General features: G+C 45.4%; 1 protein-coding gene across 11 annotated transcripts in view; it reads right to left on the bottom strand.

The window, feature by feature from the left end:
* tspan11 (tetraspanin 11) overlaps positions 1-16366 on the bottom strand; it is a 55451-nt gene extending 39085 nt beyond the window's left edge. For 9 of the 11 annotated variants that reach the window (XR_007400370.1, XR_007400374.1, XR_007400371.1 and 6 more), the window contains exons 1-4: positions 16143-16364; positions 15706-15795; positions 12053-12147; positions 8529-8720 (exon numbers count right to left, since the gene is read on the bottom strand). Coding sequence is in view for 3 of the 11 variants with exons in the window: in XM_049028565.1 (XP_048884522.1) it covers positions 8529-8720; positions 12053-12139 (279 nt within the window). In the remaining 8 variants the exon portion in view is untranslated. Of the gene's footprint in view, positions 1-8528; positions 8721-12052; positions 12148-15705; positions 15796-16142 lie in introns of all 11 variants that reach the window. The other 2 variants (XM_049028615.1, XM_049028622.1) reach the window with 2 other exon arrangements.
* Positions 16367-18911: the final 2545 nt, after the last annotated feature.

The raw sequence follows: 18911 nt of genomic DNA, 5'->3' as shown, positions 1-18911 counted from the left end.
GCTCTGCTACCACCGCTCTGTCAGGTCGGGCGGTGCCCAGGTGCCACTGCCGGTTCAATTAAACCACGCGTCAGGGAGGGGGGGGCGGATCATGACAAACCTTGTCCTGGAAACGGAGGCCGGCCGGCTTGGGACGCGGCCGTCTTCGCGACTGTCAGGCAGTTCCCATATCTGCCAAGGGGCGACAGAAGCCTTCGTGGATTCAAGGCTTCACTGCATGTGAGAAGACTGTGTCTGTGCACCACTGATGCTGAAAAGCTCGGTTTAATGCTTTAAACATTTAAAAATGTATTTCTGTACCATGACAGCTGTAATCTTGACGCAGTTCTAAGAAGTCATGTTAACGTTCCAAAGACTAAACACGCAGATTGTCCTGTAGCTCCAGTGACCAGCCTCAGAAGGTCCATCAGGACATGCAGGAGTTCTGGGTTGAGCAATAACCAGGACCAGGCAGTACTGTGTTCATGGGGAACTCTGGGTGCTAAGCTTGGAGCACAAGTCTAACTCTCGGAGTAAGTGCTCGACCCCCGCTGGGGGGTTTGGCTCCTCACCCAAAGGGCTCCCACACCCACTCCATCTCCACGTGGCTCAGGGTATTTGGCCTTGGTGGTTGTGGGTCTGAATCCGGTCCTCAGCAGGGAAACACTGCATTACTGTTGGACCCTTGAGCCTTTAGCTCTCGATCTGCTCCGGGCTGCAGGATAAACAGCTGACCCTGTGCTCAGAAGCTAAGCTTCACTCTCAGCTGTGCGTGTTGTGGGTGTATATTACACAGTGTGCACCAAATACACCCAAGGGGCTGTTTTAACGTTGCAGGGACCGTTTTTCAGTCCCAACTAGAGGAAACCCAATTTTACAAAAATCTGTGACAGCAATCAACAAACTAAAAATGCCTGTATGTGTGTGTATGCGTGCATGTATATGTGCCTGTGTACGCGCGTGTGTGTGTGTGTGTGCGTGTGTGTGTGTGTGTGTGTGTGTGTGTGTGTGTGTGTGTGTGTGTGTGTGTGTGTGTGTGTGTGAGCGGGTATACCTTACCTTATGGGGACACAATGTCCCCACAACGTAATGAACACCTGTTTTTTTCTCTTATGGGGACCAGTTTCAATTTCATAAAAATCAGTGACTGCTATGAAAAAACTAAAAATGCTAAAAACTCCTGTATTTTGCTTGGTTACTTATGGTTATGGTTAGGGCAGGGTGGGGGTTAAGGTTGTCATAGTTAGCATTTTTCCCATAGAAGTGAATGAGCGGGCCCCATAAGGATAGGTATACCCTACATGTGCGCGTGTGTGTGTGTGTATGCGTGCCTGTGTGTATGTGTATGTATGCGTGCCTGTGTGTGTCTCAATGGCCTTCCCAGGATACTATGGAAACTAAAGGATTCCAGTGCACAGGAGTAAATAAAGCATCGTTTCGGCTTGACACAGGCGGCATCATAACACGCAGATGTCAAAGGAGCAGAGTGGACATCCTCACGCCTCTGGTTCACCTCAGCATTTGCAGTGTCCCTTCCTATCTTAAAGGGACATACACTAACAGGTCACCCCTGGAGTCCAAGCCCAGGACACTGGGACTGAGAGCTGAACGCTCTGTGTTACCCAGACATTGCCTGGGGGGCGGGTGATAGAGCCAGGGCCTCTATTTTTAACTTGATACATTTCAGATTAATTAGAATACTAAAATATGGAAAAGGCCAGACATTAAAAGTCCCCAGTCCATTGAAAAGCATTAAAAAACAGTCACCCAGGCAAGAAGCAGCCCATTACTGCCGCTATGTGACAAATGTCCTATCATTATTCTACTTCCTGATGAGAGAGGAAAGAAAAAATAGGGAGTCAAGCAGAACTTTGGTCTTGTGGCCCCACAAAGGGGCAGCGAGGTCATGATTTTGGTCTTTGTTTCTGTATTGAGTTGGGAATCGGAATTAGGTATGTCTGGGTTGTTTGAGTGCTTCAGTCTTCCTCTTCCATCACTGGGTGAATATAAGGCCCCAAATTATGAGCTTCTGACTGTGACCTGAGCATCTGTATGGGGGGTGAGGGGTGAATTAAAGGATGATGTCACAGGACACTTTAAGAGCAGTCTTCCTTCACAGGCTGGTACTCAGGCCCACCAACTGGGAGAACTGGAGAAAGGGGAGGAGCTACAAGTCACGGGGCCCCATTGAGGTACTTTTGTTGTGGAGCCGGGATATACGTGTGACGACTCTGCTGCTACCGTCCCAGCAATGAGCCACACATGACCTAAAGGCTTTGGCTTCTGGGACGTGTTTATCAGAAGAAGATGGTCCTACCATCCGGATGAGGTCTGTCAGAAAACCAAAGCAGTCGGAGCATAAACCTGCCAGAAAAGTATCCTGAATATATCACTCTGCATGGAAAAAAACTAGTTTTTTTGTCCCTGAGAGTCAGTTAATTCTTCTCAAATTTCCCAGAGACCCATTTCTTAAAGCGAAAGTCAGTAAATAAACAGACCCAGAGCTTTGTAAAGCGCGGTAAAACTGGCCCCGCATTGGTGCATTCCAGCAATCACAAATCCTCCGTGTCACTCTCACCTCGAATAACTCAGAAAATGCTGAGCAGCCAGAGTTGAGAGAGCAGCCAGGTTTTAAAGAGACCAGAGGGAATATTCCGATAAAACAACAATGACACCCCAGGGCAGGCTGGGTGCCACACTGCTGGGCAGATGCTACCGCTGGAGGCTAGGGGACGGGGGTCCTGCAGATCACGGCCAACGGTGATAATGTGAGGCTGCATTAATAAACGCCCCCATCGTGCGGACAATCTATCACACGCCCCGTCAGAAGCAGCAGCATTTCACAGCAGGGTGCACAGAAGATTAAAAGCACACAAACAGCTCTCCACCTGAGCCAGACCAGCTGCTTTACAGCGCGGAACTTCCACGAGAAGGTCCCCTAATGCTGTCGCGTACTCAAGGAAAGGCGTCGGCGTGGAGAAAAGTCACGCCACATGCAGCAAACTGTTGCACCCGGGGAGCAGAGATGTTAAGCTGATTTCTTTGCAGGCAATGAGACTCTCTGTGTGCTCAGGGTCCTGATCAGTTCACCTGGCACAGCTTGTCCTGTTCCCGTTTTAGATCCTCTGCAAAATGAGTCCGTTTGCCCCAGAGAACACTCTGCATCACAGAGGGAACCTGAGGACGAACACCTGAGAACACACCCGATGTCTCTCACCTCAGCAGGCAACCCTGCGCCCCTGCGTCCGGCCATCCAGTCAAATCAGCCCCCTAAACACTCTGAACCATCAGCCAGAAGGTGGACTAGGATTTGAGCGCCGACAGCACTGGGATGCCCAGGTTTTAGTCATTTGGGATGTTAACTTAGAATCACCATGGAGACGATGCTTTGGCAAGAATTTAAGTTATAAAACTTCCACCTGACCTTTGGCCTGGAAAATACCCACTTCTGAAACTTATGCTTATAACTCATTGACTTTGCCATGATATAAAAGATGCTGCACACTTTAGGATGTGGGAACAAACTGCTGTTTAATAAAATCATATTTCATCATTGTACGACTGCTTTTAGGAACATGGTTAAGGTTTGTAAGATGATGACCCAAAATCTGTTTTGGACCTCAGTGATTTCCATGGTACCAAATAGTGATGTAAAATATCAGTTAACATACAAGTACGAACAGTTAGCACTGTTGCCTCACACCTCTGGGACCCGGGTTCGAGTCTCCGCCTGGGTCACATGTGTGTGGCGTTTGCATGTTCTCCCCATGTCGTCGTGGGGTTTCCTCCGGGTACTCCGGTTTCCCCCCACAGTCCAAAAACATGCTGAGGCTAATTGGACTTGCTAAATTGCCCGTAGGTGTGCATGTGTGAGTGAATGGTGTGTGAGTGTGCCCTGCGATGGGCTGGCCCCCCATCCTGGGTTGTTCCCTGCCTCGTGCCCATTGCTTCCGGGATAGGCTCCGGACCCCCCGCGACCCAGTAGGATAAGCGGTTTGGAAAATGGATGGATGTATGGATGAATATTTTTATAAGCATAAATTTGATTTACCATCACCTGCATTACGCTCTGTAGTGTCCCAGTTTGCAAGCAGGTGTTCAGCTGCTTTCCATTTCTGACCTGCAGTGTTTGACACAGTAAGAAGCCAAGGTCTGTCTTCTCAGACCCTCACCAAGGGCACACTGCAAAAGGCAGTTAGCTTATAGCAAATCTATTGCTCATCTCGCTTCCATATGCAGTTACTCTGTTTCTCGAACACAGAAAATATGAATACAACTCAAACTGCCCCAAATGTATCGCTTATCAATACCAGTAGTATTAGACAAAAAGATATTGATATCAGTATCAGCCAAAATACCCACATCGGTGCGCCGCTGGTACCACTGCAACATAAGGTAGGTCAGATATTCAACGAATTTACCACATCAGCTGCGTATCGCATGTCGTAGCGTGTCGTGTCAAAGCCACCGCGGCGCTATGGAACACTCCCTGCGCGCTGTCTTTTCCGAATGCCCCACGTCGGCCATCAGCGCAGCCGAGTGCACGATTAATTATTTAAGCCATTCTTCCAGGTCGACTTAATACATATTCACAGGAGACAACACAAGCCCTGCCTTCAAGGGCTTCTAAAGGCATCGATGAAACTGAACACTGGATGCAGTGGAGTTCAACACGATCCACAGTTCCTGACTCAAGACACCTCAAGATCCATGCAGGATACACCTAAATCCTGCCTTTTGTTTGCAGTTTATACGGGGCCGACACCTCGCATTAGCAAACTCGGCAGGCATCCAGGCCTGCCGCCTAGCAGATCTAGGGGATCACCCCAGTCACATGACCCTGTTAACAAGCATGTCGCTAAACCTATAATTGGTACTGAGGCTATAATTATCAATTAACTGGGGTGAGTTGATGATTTTTCCTGAATGTGAGGGAATGTGCTGGACAATCTGGCTCCACCATGATGAAAATGGTTCGGGGGAGGGGGCAAACAACAGGACCAACTCAGTTATACCATCTGTGCATCTATCGCAGACAATTTTTCATTCAATTATTGAGCTACAAGGTTATAGGCCTGAGCTGTGATGTGTTTGAAAATTACAATGTTTAGGGTGCAATACTGGCGTCATCATCTGTCAATGCCTGGGTAAATCACACCGACCTGGGTAGGGGGCGCCAGCCGGCCGGGGTGCAAAATGTGGCAAATGAGTATCTGAAGTATTTAGGTGTGAGAGTATTGTTAATGCTTCCTTGAGACCCAAATTCCTTCACCCCCCCCTCCGCCCCCACCCCCACCCACCCAGGCGGAAGCAGGTATCAGAGGTCGTCTGATAGGAAATCACATCTCATCACCGCTACTGAAAAACCTCAAGCAGGGCAGCTGCGTCTGTCCGGCTGAGAGCCGCCCAGCAGAAAGCCCCCGTCCCATCACATCCCGAGCCCCTGTGCTTGCGAGGACCCCCGCCGATGGCGAACAGGGAGATGAGATTCGGAGACGAGAAGAATTCCAGCAGAGCAGGAATGGCGGGATTCACTCAGGTGTGCCGGAGGAAACCGATATTACATTTTAATGAGCAACCAGGCGATGCTCTAACGGAATCTGCCAAAGTGGATGATGCCCCAGCTGTGATAAAAAGCGCACTGGTGCAGCACGAGGAACCAGGACCTAAACCAGGCGGGATGCAGGGAAAATCGGGCAGATACAGGATCCCTTTACATCTGGAAGAGTAGTACAGCTCTGCCTCAGTATTGATATATCCCTGCTTTTAATTGTGTAAACACAGGGGTGGCATTAAGCAACTATCAAACGACAGGTTCATCCCAACAGAACCGTTGTGATCGCCGACATTCCGGGAGCAGCGCTGCGGAAAATGTCACAGAGGAAGCGGCCAGTATTCCGGTTACCAAGCCGTGTCTCAAGTGGAGAGGAAAATTTTATGCTACCCCACAATTGTTTTTCCCATTCAGAGTTTTGGGAACGCCAGGTTTTGGGTCACATAATCATTCCTGCACATCGGCGTCGTCTTGAAGGGGGAAAAAAATGAAACTGAATATTCATCTACTGTCCAGAATATCAATCATGCTATAAAAACACAGTAACAGCAAATAAATATACAGCAGTGCCCCCCCCCCCCCCTCCCCGCTGCCCGTAGGTGGCTGATCGGGTGACAGTGATGTGCTCTCCAAAGCCACTTCAGCAAAAGGCTTTGAGCAGGAACAGAGATCCTTTTCAAGTCAGTGAAATTTGGCTCATGGTGTCCTCATCCCGTCCAATTTTTTGGCAACACAGTGAATCCCTTCCCTCTTAGGACCCAGAAGCCCTTAAACTGTCACAGCGAAGAGGGGAGTGAGGGGGAGGGGGAATATTACCCTCCACAGGGGCTTATTTTTAGCCACTGTGGCCAGGTGTCCTTGCTTGCCGCAACGCACCCTTCAGACAGCGTCTCTCCTCTTCGAGGGAGCAGACGGCTCGGGCTCCCTGACGGAACATTATTGCGGGGGGGGGGGTTGCACCCCCCCACATCACCAATGAGGCACAGGTTCAAAGTGTGACACCTCACTGCATCTGGATGAAGTATCAGAGCAGAGTGACAGCATCATGACTGCACCCTAGTGTGTGTGTGTGTGTGTGTGTGTGTGTGTGTGTGTGTCTGTAATGTATATATTACATTGCGGAGACCAAATGTCCTGACAATGTGATAAAAACCTCTTATTCTAACCCTTTTTTCAGTCCCCACAAGGGGAAACTGAATTGTATAAAAATCTATGATTGCAATTAAAAAACTAGAAATGCCCAAAAAATGCATTTTGTTTGGTTACTTATGGTTATGGTTAGGGTTATGGTTAGGGCTGGGTAGCGGTTAAGGTTTTCACTGTGTGACTGGGGTTACGTCCATGACAATGTATCGACGGTCCCTACAAAAATGAAGGTACCTTATCTGCGTCTATAGGTCTGTGTGGGGGGAGGGGCTTTTGGCGTGATGTACTTTCCATCGACTATGAACCCAGGGAACAGAAACAAGATTAAATGGCCCAAATGTTCACAGCACTAACATCCATTTCTGTTCCGAGGGCTCTTACAAAGTTGTCATTGTGATCAAAATTATACACATTTTTTACCATGGTTATTTGGCTGTCAATACTACACAGCGCATTGTACTGCGTAAGCTTTCTGTTATAATGCTACCATTTTTTTACTGAATTAGGAAAGAACATCGTTTTCTGACACCCTATTGATCGACGGTACACCTTCCTGTTTTATGGCTGTACAAATATCCACAGAAAAGCAATGATCCCTGTTTTCTTTCCAGATTTTACTTCCACTTCACTTCATACATCCTCATTTACGTTGCCCTTCCAGTCCTTTTCTGCTGAGTTGTTTACTTCTCCTGATATCCGTTTATATCACGCTCTGCCTCCTCCTCTACCTCCCCACGTGTCCATCCGGTGTGGCGTCCACCCGCCGGCTAGAAGGCAGCATCTCACAACTTCACTACGTTTCTGAGGTATGGCCTCCCCATTTTGGGAGTTATTTCTGCAGCTGGGGAAACTAGTACTCAGGCATGACATGAAATGAAATGAAATTGTGCTTCATCTGCTATTTGTACATGGGTGCACTTACATTTAACATGTTGCTTTTCACATACCCCATCATGCTCTCCATTGAGATCACATACACACACACACACACACACACACACACACACACACACACAAACACAAACACACACACACACACACACACACACAGGTTTACAGTATAATTATATCTTTGTGGGGACTCTCCAGTCATTTATATGGCGAAAACTCTAATCACAAATCAAACAATCCAAACATTGAGAACCTTTTAGTTTATTCACAGATCTTTGCGGGGACCTGAAAGATAGTCCCACACACACACACACACACACACACACACACACACACACACACACACACACACACACACACAGGAGGACTGAAGTTTGGGGTCTGATACAGGGTCACACATGCATCCAGCAGCCCTGGGGAATTTGGGTGAGGCTAAGGGCCTTAGTCAAGGGCATAAAAGAGATGCAGCTCCTCTACCATGGGATTCAAACCAGCAGCCTTCCAATCACAAGCACAGTCCTCTGAGCCACACACCACCCTACTGAAGGGATGCAGGCCTTTCTTTGTACTTTCATGCATTTTTAGGATGACTTTCATATAACTCTATGGCCTTTAGGTACGATTTCTGCATTTCCCTTGAGCTCCCGTGGACGCAGTAGCTACCACAACTGCACTGCTGCCTTTGCTCCTCACTCACCCGTCCTGTACCTTCAGCTAGTCCCTGCTCTGAAGACATGCGGCAGCAGCCTCTCATCCTATGGAAAGACACCCACTGGACACCAGCAGAGATGATTGGTTCTGCTGGTGACAGAGACCCTGACATTTAAAAAATTGTGGAACATAATGAAACTATTGACTGATGGAAGAGTTTCTAGAAGACCACCCTTTGAACATCTCCACATGCCCCCCTTTAGCTCTGACTCTCCCGGTGTGTCGAGGAGGATGGGGACTCACTCACCACGGACAGGCAGGTCCTCTGCTCACGGATGACGGCACAGCACCCCAGGAAGCCTGTGACCATGACCAAGACCCCAGCCAGGATGAGAATGTAGGCAGACACAGCGAAGGTGCTGGAGGCCAACAGGCTTATGTAGTCGCTCTTGTCGATCAGCGTCCAGATGCCCACTGCCATCACCGCGGCCCCCCCCACCTGCCAGACAGATGGGACATTACAGATCACTGGGTCCGGCAGACTCTCCGAGCTCTGAGGCCCGGAATAATTTCCGCCTGGAAGCTTTTCATCATCACTCAGCAGAACCAGGTCATTTGATGGGGACACTGTTCATGACGTTATGAAATCACAACTGCACTATCATCAGTCATCTGAGGCTTCATTGATCTGCCGTGGCTGCGCATCAACTGACCAACTGCCGACTTTACAACAAGCATAAATATACAAGTATGGGAAGATCAGCGGTTTTGACTTGACTGGGACTGAATATCACAGACCCAGCTGAAACCAGGATGCCAAACATTAGCAACTAGCGGACACCGATTCCCCCTGCCGCTGAACCCTCTGCGACCAAAGACAAATGACATCTCTCCTCTGGATGCCCTGCAGCACCCTAACCCTCTGTATTTAGATAAGCCCTCTCAGTCGACTTCCGCTGTCAATATGAATAATTTATCACATGTCACACAAAGGCAGTCACGCTGGAATGGAAGAAACCATCAGGGCCATCTTCCCCACCATCAGGGCCATCTCCCCCACCCCCAATTCACTAACATGCACTGTCAGCATGCATATCACACAGTGGGAGAACGACGTGGGGGCAATGAGAGCCGTTTTGGTGAGAAGGGCTTCCTGAAACCGGGCCGGTCCTGCACCCCCCAGGCTCTGTGTTCTCATCAACATTGGAAACGGCAAAATGTCCATAAGTGATGAGTCCCTGATCTTCTGCGATTACAGACCCAATACTCTTGCCAGTCAATACTCTTGGCTTCTACTCCAAGCACACATCTCTAAATCTGTCCTAAGTCCATTTACACTTCAGCACTGTCAATTTATTGACACAATCAGCAAAACTTCACATGTTCCCTATTAAATATCTGCACAAGTGTTTTATTATTTCTGACACTTATTTGCCTACTGACTGCTTGTTCGAATATTAACAATGGAAGCAGTCAAAGGAATGTGGAGTTTGCTCTTCAGGAAGAGAGTAGAACCGTTCCCAATCACCACAGGAGCACACAGATAAGAGTTAAAGCAAGCCTGCAGAGATGTCTGGCAATAATGAACATTTCAATGGTCCCTTACAGGGAGACTGAGGTAATTACACATCTCACTGGGTAGAGTAAAAGCAATCCTTACATGGACCCACACCCCATTCAATTAGAGTACAAGCCTCTCTGCTTTAAAGGAGGCCTGGAACACAGCCAGCACTGTTCCACAACAAAGATGTCCTGAAACCTAGAAGGTTTATGGGCTAAACACAGTGAGAAAGTTCTCTCTATCTGGTGAACCAGGCCAAGACACAGCAACAAAAACATCTTCCAAGCACATCTACAATAACTGTACTGTGGTCTCCGGCTCTGTCCTTCCGGATCAAGGTCAAAGACAGTGCGAAACAGACAACTGCGAGGAAATCGGTTCGATACAGAGTCAGTCTGCATACGGGCAAAGTGCCGAGTTCATTAAAAAGCAATAATGCAAAAATGCGTCACTAATCTACTTTAACAGTTTGATTCGAGGGGACAGATGAATCTTCGGCGAACTCTGACAGTTCACGTTATTTAAAGCCTGAGATTAAGGGTAATCCAGGAACTCGGCAAACTGGAGGAACCTGGCTTCAAACCAAGCAGCAGCTCCAATCAGTTTAACCCATATCTCATAGTTGACTTTATTAGATCTAACAATTTGAATCAACACTGTGATCAATGGTAGATAGAACATCCTACCCACCGTGGGTCTTAAAAGTCTGATATCTCTCATCGCCCATCAGCTCAGCCCCCCCCCAGCATCAGTGAATAAAATCACTCCACACTATGTTAAGTCTCCCCTGCATCTACTCTAGGTTGTGTGTCTTCAATAAGAGGAACGAGAACTGAGTTATCAGCAGCCGCTGCAGGAGAACCATCCATAGAGCAAATGCACAGAAACGTCTACAGAAAGCAGCTTCTGCTTAACCTCACTTAGCACACCACCACGAGGCGTCTACTGATCTCATTTTGAATTTGTACGGATAGAAAGGAAAATCAATAAATATAATTTTAAAGCCCATGAAGTTTGCGTATAGTGACAAGCAGATCTCTATAGCAACTGCACAGTAAAAGTTTGGTAAAAATTAAAGCATCTATATGTATGCTGCAGTCAAACACCTTGTGTGTTAGCATAGCAACGCGCTACATCTGAAAGCCATGGCACCTTCAGCTGGTTGAGCGCCGCTGCGGAAATGCGCGAGAACCTGCACTTCTTACCACGTAACGGCTAATCCTCAATTATTGATGCATGGCTCTGAACTCTAATTTGGTTTTTCGGATGAACCTACGATCAAGATTAAGATACATGGCTGCCTTGAGGCTACAAGAGGTAACGTGTCTGTTGAACTCAAATGTGAAAAGGGTGCTAGGGTTTGAAGCTGAATGGTTGACTGTTTTGAGAAGAACATCAGAAGAGGAGGCCTTAGGAGTAGGACAGGAATGAAGCAGATGGTTAAAAGTCATGACAGGAGTGGCAGTCATGATGCCTCGATGACACGTCCCTGTCAGACTGTCATGGCAGGCGCCTCAAAGACTTATGGGGGATGGAGTGCGGGGGCCGTACCGGGTTCCCAACATGACACATACAAAGACACCAGAGGTCTGGAGCAGCGAAGGAAAAAGTATATTTTCATTTCTGCTTCATAGCTCTTCAAACCCAGTGAAATTAACTTCCTGGTGTGATGTGAGCAGAATGAGACGAGGGCACAGCTACCCTAAGAGTCAGCTTCTCAGCCTTCCCACGCACGAGGCCCAAATGCTGACCACTGCAAAGTGCCGGCAGTCTGCCACTTTGGGGGGGGGGGGGGCTTTTGGCGTGATGTACTTTCCATCAACTATGGACCCAGGGAATAAGCCCAAATGTACAAAACACTAACATCCATTTCTGTTCCGAGGTCTCTTACAAAGGTCTCATTGCGATTTTGGCACATTTTCACAGTTATATATATTTTTCACCACAATTATTTGGCGGTCAATACTACACAGCGCATTGTACTGCCTAAGCTTTCTGCTATAATGCTACCATTTTTTAGGAATAAGGAAAGAACATTTGTTTTCTGAGGCCCTATTGATCGATGGTACACCTTATTGTCTTACAGCTGTAAAAGTATTTACAGAAAAGCAATGATCCCTGTTTTCTGTCCAGATTGTACTTCCCCTTCTTGGTACATCTTCATTTACTTTGTTCTTTTACGTTATACCCCTTTATACTCTGACTGGCCAGCATTTACCTAATATACATCCGCGCCGCACCAAAGCCTTTAAAACCAGTGTTACACTCACCCAGAAGATGAAGTTGAACATGAAGAGAAGGTATTTCAGACACACAGTGAGCCAGTCTTCTCGGGGGTCTTTGTAAAAGCGAGACATCGCTCCTCCTGAAAGCGGTAATGTTCAATCAGTACACTAACACACAGACACCTACAAGAGTTAATTATTGGGAATGCAGGTTTGCTGTCCGCGTCAAAGTACTGCATGCAAGCTACATTCCTAAAATTAATCCTTCATGCCCAAGAAATTGTCACATGAGAAGCTGAAATACGTGCAGGATTGTCAGGTTAACATTAATCAAATCCGTCTTTGACACTTAGCCTAAAGAAAACCATAAAGCCTTCAAGCTGTCAGAAGAGCAACAGTGACATACAATTCAGTGGCGTTATCCGCTGTGTTACCAGTCAAGGGGCCTCTCTCAGCGACAAGGCAATTAGTCCCCATCTTATCAGCGGAAGTGACTGGCAGCGGCTGAGATGGTGTTGCGGGCAGGCGGAGACCCTAGCTGGCGTCTTTGGGGAGACCCTGAGACCGTCATCACTAATGAACCTGACCCATAAATGGCCGCCTACCCCTGACTGATCATCAAGCCAGGGGAGCTAAGAATAACTCTGGATGTATTGGCAGGTGGTTAATTAACACGTTTTAATTATGGTTTCCTAACAATGTCTTTCTGCTAAATGGACCATGATTAACCATTTTATCTAATCAAGTGAAGGAACTACCCAACGATTTTATCCAAAAATACAAACATTTGAACATTGTTACAGGTTTCTTGGTATGGATTTCGCCAAACATACGTAGCAGCAACTGCAATCTGTGATTATTAATCAAATATTAAAATAAAATTATGTGGTATTCTGCGTTCAGTTGGCACTGACTTGGCACAGCAATGGTGTATGAACGCACACACCTGGATCCATGACATAAGCTGACCCCTGAATTGCATCACCTTCCAAAACATAGCAGAATGTCAATTATTTTTTGGTCATGCCTGTAAAACAGTGTGAAGCTGATAGGTCTGAATAATGACATCATTCCAATACTCTGTTAAGCGGCACCCGTCCATTAGATATAAACTCAGCTGTAACTTGCCATAGATGCAGAGAAATGAAGCAATTTTCCATGATCCATTACACAGCAGCATCCTATTGTCAAGTCAGCAGCACAGTACTTAGAATAAATTTTCAACCGTTTATGAAAAATAAACCTTGGTTCAATAAAAACCTTGAAAAAGCTGAACCCAAACACGTTAAGGAGCTTGCGATCTTGTTAATTCCCACTACAGACGTCTTCAAACATCTTCGAACGAGCAGGATTACAGCCTCTACCTACCCTATTTTCTAAATGCCCCAAAACCCCAACTCAGACACACCAAAAACAAGCATATCGCCTCCTGGTGGTAGGGCAAGACATGACAAGGGGGCACAGGCTCCTTCATTGAAGAAAAATGCCAATGTTCCTCAGAGGATCCTGCAGGCAAGTTTTATTATAGTAAAAAAAATCTGTTTCTCATCTAAAGAAGCAACAGTGGCTTAGCGGGAAGAACACCATCCGCCCGTCAATAACATAATCTAATCACGCAACGCAGGACACTGTTCCAGTGCACATACGGAGACATCCACCAGGATAAATAAACACACATAATCGTTTATAACAAACTGATTGCCACTGAGCTAATCAGGGAGACAGAAACACATTATTGTATATTATTGCATGTATTAACAAAGAAATAAACAGAAACACTCCACACAGCTAGGGGGCGCACTACAATGTGCACTATATTTTCACAGTAGAGCCCTGATAGGTTTCTAAAGGTAACTTAGGGACGCAAAACACAAGAAAACTTTAAATCCAAATTATGCCTGCGTCGAGGTAGCATATGCGAATAGCAGATTAATTAAACACAGACAGAAACAAATAACACAGTCAGAATTAATTTAGTGGAGACAGCTGGATGGGGGCACTCTGATTAATTGTGTTGCATTATACAAATTATCCATAAGCTACACCCCCCCCCACACACACACACACACACACACCTTGATTAGTCTGTCTCAACCAAGTAATATTATAATGAACAAACATACAAATAAATAAATATCGATGGAATAGCTTGTTTTTTTTTTTAAATAATAATTTTCTGTGTGTGTGTGTTTATATATATATATATATATGTATATATATATATATATATATTTTATTGCAGCGTGTGGTCTGCCATATTTATGTTCCCATACATCGTTATCACATCCAGGAGTGAAACTGCATATTTTAGTCTGCATATTAAGCTGTAAATTAAAACTTAATTAACATTGAGCTACGCCTCGTTGCTGCTAAAAAAAATGCATTCCGAATTAACATGTTACCTAGCTAGTACACAATTACCAAATAAGCAAAAGAAACGACGTGACACTGAAATAAAATATGCAAATATAATCCAAATCTGCCATGTCTGAGATATCACAAAAACTTTCCATTCCATAATAACAATCTGCTATCCTATCATTGGGAAGCTCACCTGCGAACAGCAGAAGGGAATTTTGAACAGCTGTGTGAAGCCACTGGGAAGTTTCCATCCTGACAGCCGCTATATAGTTTTGAAAAACACTATGACAGCAAAGAGCAACCGGTGGCATGTTTTATTCCGCTAACTATTGTATATACATGTTTGGGACGACATGTGGAACATAGTGCTGCACTGGCAACGTGACATTTTTGGCACAATCTGATACCTTATTCCTTACATCTCCATCTGGAGCGATGCACACTCCAAATGCTTGGTTGGCATTTAAATAAATGACATTTCAAGCATTTACAAACGTTATTATCCTTGTAACACTTGCACGCCAGCCGACTCGATGGTCTTAACGCTTCTGGAAACTGATTCTTGTCGCTATTTAAGTTTGTTTATACATGACACAACGCCGTCAATAAGATAACCAAAACATTTTTACACATTATTATATACACATTCTAAACATTTTATTTCTGAGCACAATTCCATTCAAAATATTTCGTAGCTAATACATATATACCATTATAGCAGTAGATTAAAGACAAGAAAGGAAATATTAGACGTGAATTATGTGAACATAAAAATGAACATTTATTAGATAATGTGTTAAGCTCTCCGCCACCGATGTTTCGCCAGTACTGTAGCGCTTTTATTACCGCCGATCGTATTTACCCTTTTAAACTGCAGACAGCCTTTCGTTTACCATTGTACGTAATAGCGATATACAGAATAATAATGCATTGGGAAAACTGGAATATTGTTGAATTAAAACTGTCTATCGTGTATATAGTCCGTGAAAAATACACCTTCGACATCTCCCTTCCTGTAGCTCCGCAGATACGGACACACCGCCTCCATTGCATCAGGAAGAACAAGAAATGCACTTTCCAACCCATATTCCTTTCTCACATTTCAGAGAAAAAAGAAAAACACAAACCACAACAAAACATCTCCATCATATTTTTCGGCGAAATGATGGCAGCCTACGTGTTATCTTGCAGCCAGGGATATTCTGCATTTTCGACACGGCAAACTGCCTTAAATAAGTTGCCACGCGCACCTGCACCCAAATTAAGTCTCGCATGTCACTAAGTGTAAATTTTACATAACCGATAACTGTCAGCGATTGCATATTCTACACACTTACCAGAAGAGGACGTTGATGAAAGGCTGTGTGCGAGAAGTTGCGAGGCGCTCTGGCCGGCTCGCCGTCAGTCAGTCCGGCTCCAGCTTGTTGCTTCTCGGCCGTCCGGTCCGGGGAGGAGATGCGGTCAGTGCGGGTTCAAAAGGAAGCAGGACAATCAGACGCCTGCTTCCTAATTCCCAACTAAACTATATAGCGCCGAACAGTTATACTTAACTACAAATCGCAGTGACAATTTACAAACATATATATTTTTCTATATAAACATCCCCCCCCCCCCCCAAAAAAAAAAAATATATAATAATAAACAATATTTATTTCTATTTAACTCATTTGTCTTTTCTTTGTTAAGTAGTTATTACGTGAAATAAAGTAATCGTGTTTATTTTTTAACTTTTCTTGTTATTGTAGTGTTAATATGCGCGAGCCGTTAACCTTACCAGGAGCCTGTTCTCCGTGGCAGGATAAAGCACAGATCAAGGCAATGATTTACCAAAGTGGGCACCACTGAAGAGGAGGTCTGAGATGCGCGCCTCTTGAGAAAATGCACAACTCTGCCAGCAAGATGCTCTGCCAGATCGTGGGAAATGTTCTCAGCAACTTAGAATGGCTCTTTGTCGTCCAAATGGGCCTTTTGGCATGCTTCCGTATTAGCGCGCAGGATTCGCAGTGCGGACTGGCCATCCCTATTACGTCGCGCTTCCTGAATAAACAAAGACAATTAAAACGTGGTGACAGTATTTTCTCATTTGTTAACACATGGCTAACGTGTCAGGTGGTTTTCATTTGCCCGAATTCCACCCCCATGTTACAGGATAACAGTTTGTAAACGACACGGGAGAAAGACGGGAAAACGAAACGACGACCTGGATGATGGCAGCTGTAACCCGAGCTGCCGCTTCACAGACACGGCATGTTACTGTTCACAATATTTTTGAGGCTTTTCTTTTATTATTAGCTTATTACTGACGTGGACAACTCTGTTGGTACCCTTCCACAAAAAAACACAACTATCTCTGAAATAACTTGAAACTTACAAGTTTAATGGCATCCCTTATTGTTTATTCATTATTTAACACAAATCAGACTTTGCTTTTCATTATCGATAGAGTTGAATATTTTATATAATTAAACAAATGAAATGGTAAGGACAAAAAGGATGGCACCCGTAATTTAATATTTTGTGGCTCCACCTTTTGCAGCAATTGCTGCCAACAAGCGATCTCTGTACTTCACTGTGAAACATCTGCATTTGCCAACAGGTAGCTTGGCCCACTCTTCCTGAGCAAACTGCTCAAGCCGTCTCAGGTTTGAAGGGTGGCATCTCCACACTGCAGGTGTCAGATCTTTCCATAGATCTTCGATGGGATTAAGATCTGGGCTCATGGTGGGTCATTTAAGAATAGTCCAATGTTTTTTTTTATCAGCCATTCTTTAATGCTTTTATCTGTATGTTTTGGGTCATTATCCTGCTGGAGGGACCCATGTGACTGAGGCTGAGCTTTCTGACACTGGGCAGTATGATTTGGTCCAGGATGCCTTGCTAGTCTTGAGACTTCATTGTGTCCTGCACAGATTCAAGGTTCCCAGTGCCAGAGGTAGCAAAACAGCCCATAACAAAACCAAGCCCCCCCCCCCCCATGTTTCACAGTAGGTATGATGGTCTTTTCTTTTAAAACTTTGTTTTTTCTTCTGTAAACATAGAGCTGATGTAACTGGCCAACATGCTCCAGCTCATCAGTCAGTCTCATCAGTCCAAAGGACATTCTCCCAGAATCTGTGGGGCTTGTCAACATGCATTTTGGTGAATTTTCTGTTTTTCCATCAATAATGGAGCCCTCCTGGGTCTACATCCATGGAGCCCATTATTGACCAAAACGCGACGGATGCTGCGATCAGAAGGTGACCTTCCTTAACCTTGGAGCTCAGCTCAAATGGTCTTAGATGGTTTCCCTGGCTCTCTTCCTACCATCCACACTGTCCTTCTGACCAACCTGGGCTTGCATGTCCTCTTGCGTCCACGTCTTGGGAGGTTGGCTGCGGTCCCATGAACCTCATACTTTTTAATAATATTGGCAACTGTGGTCACATGATCTTATAGCCTTTAACATGGTTACCTATAATCGTCTTTCTGAGCTCCTGTCAGCTCTCTCCTTTGCTGTCTCTGGTCAGTTCAGTGTGGCGCACACAATGATAGGCTGAATATCTGATCAAATGCTTGAAGGCAACTATGATGCCAATTAAGGTTAAACACTTACAGCAGTTTGAAACATAACTATAATGCAAGGATAAATAGTCTCTTTAGGTATATCAACAAATCTGTCCATGCCATTTTAGCATATCTTTGTAAAATAACTAACAAATCATTTCTTTTCACAATTTTATTGGTTTACTCTATCATATACTAAAGACATGCAGGTATACATTAGACGATTGCTTTTAACTGAACCGCTTTTCAGGATAAATGAAGCATAGTTTCAGTGAGCTGTAAGGGTACCAACAGGATTTCTCCACATCTGAATTTCCCCCATAAGTGTTCTTGACTTTGGCCACAACACAGGACATTACCGTAAGGCGGCATGCTTTAAAAGGATAAAGATATTTCATACATCTACAGATATGAAAACCACCAAATAGAACATGTGTTTTCTCTCTGTGTCATATGTGAGTTCATTTATAAAACATCCATCCATCTTCCAACCTCGTATCCTAGTCATCTTCCTATCCCAGTAACATGGGGCACATGGCTGGGATACAGCCTGGACAAGATGCCAGCCAATCACAGGGCACATATAGACACAGACCCAGACAGTTCTGGCAACACAGAGAATCTGATTGGACAATGGGAGGAAGTCCAGACAAGACAGGAAGAACATGCAAACTCCACACACACAGAGCGGGGCTGCGGTAACAGAGAAGCTAGTTGCCCCTGTACAGTGCCACCCCATTTAATTAAAACAAACTGGCTAAATTATGCATTAAAGTATGTCTGTTTTATCAAAGTCAATTACGTTACGCATTTAGACATGCTCCTGATGGGATACTAGTCCACACACTATTTACAGACGCCAATCCACATAAGCCCATTTAAAGAAGAGCACAGCATGCAAACCCCACAGCGCAGCCCCCCCACGACACGCCGTCCTGCTAACTCTAATGGCCGCTAGCATCGCATTCTCTCAGGGGCAGAAGCGACAGACTTCAACCGG

This window comes from Brienomyrus brachyistius, chromosome 1 (assembly GCF_023856365.1).
Source record: "Brienomyrus brachyistius isolate T26 chromosome 1, BBRACH_0.4, whole genome shotgun sequence".
Classification (NCBI taxonomy): Eukaryota; Metazoa; Chordata; class Actinopteri; order Osteoglossiformes; family Mormyridae; genus Brienomyrus; species Brienomyrus brachyistius.
Note: the sequence above shows the minus strand (reverse complement) of the source record. Positions and strands in the feature narration are given on the sequence as shown.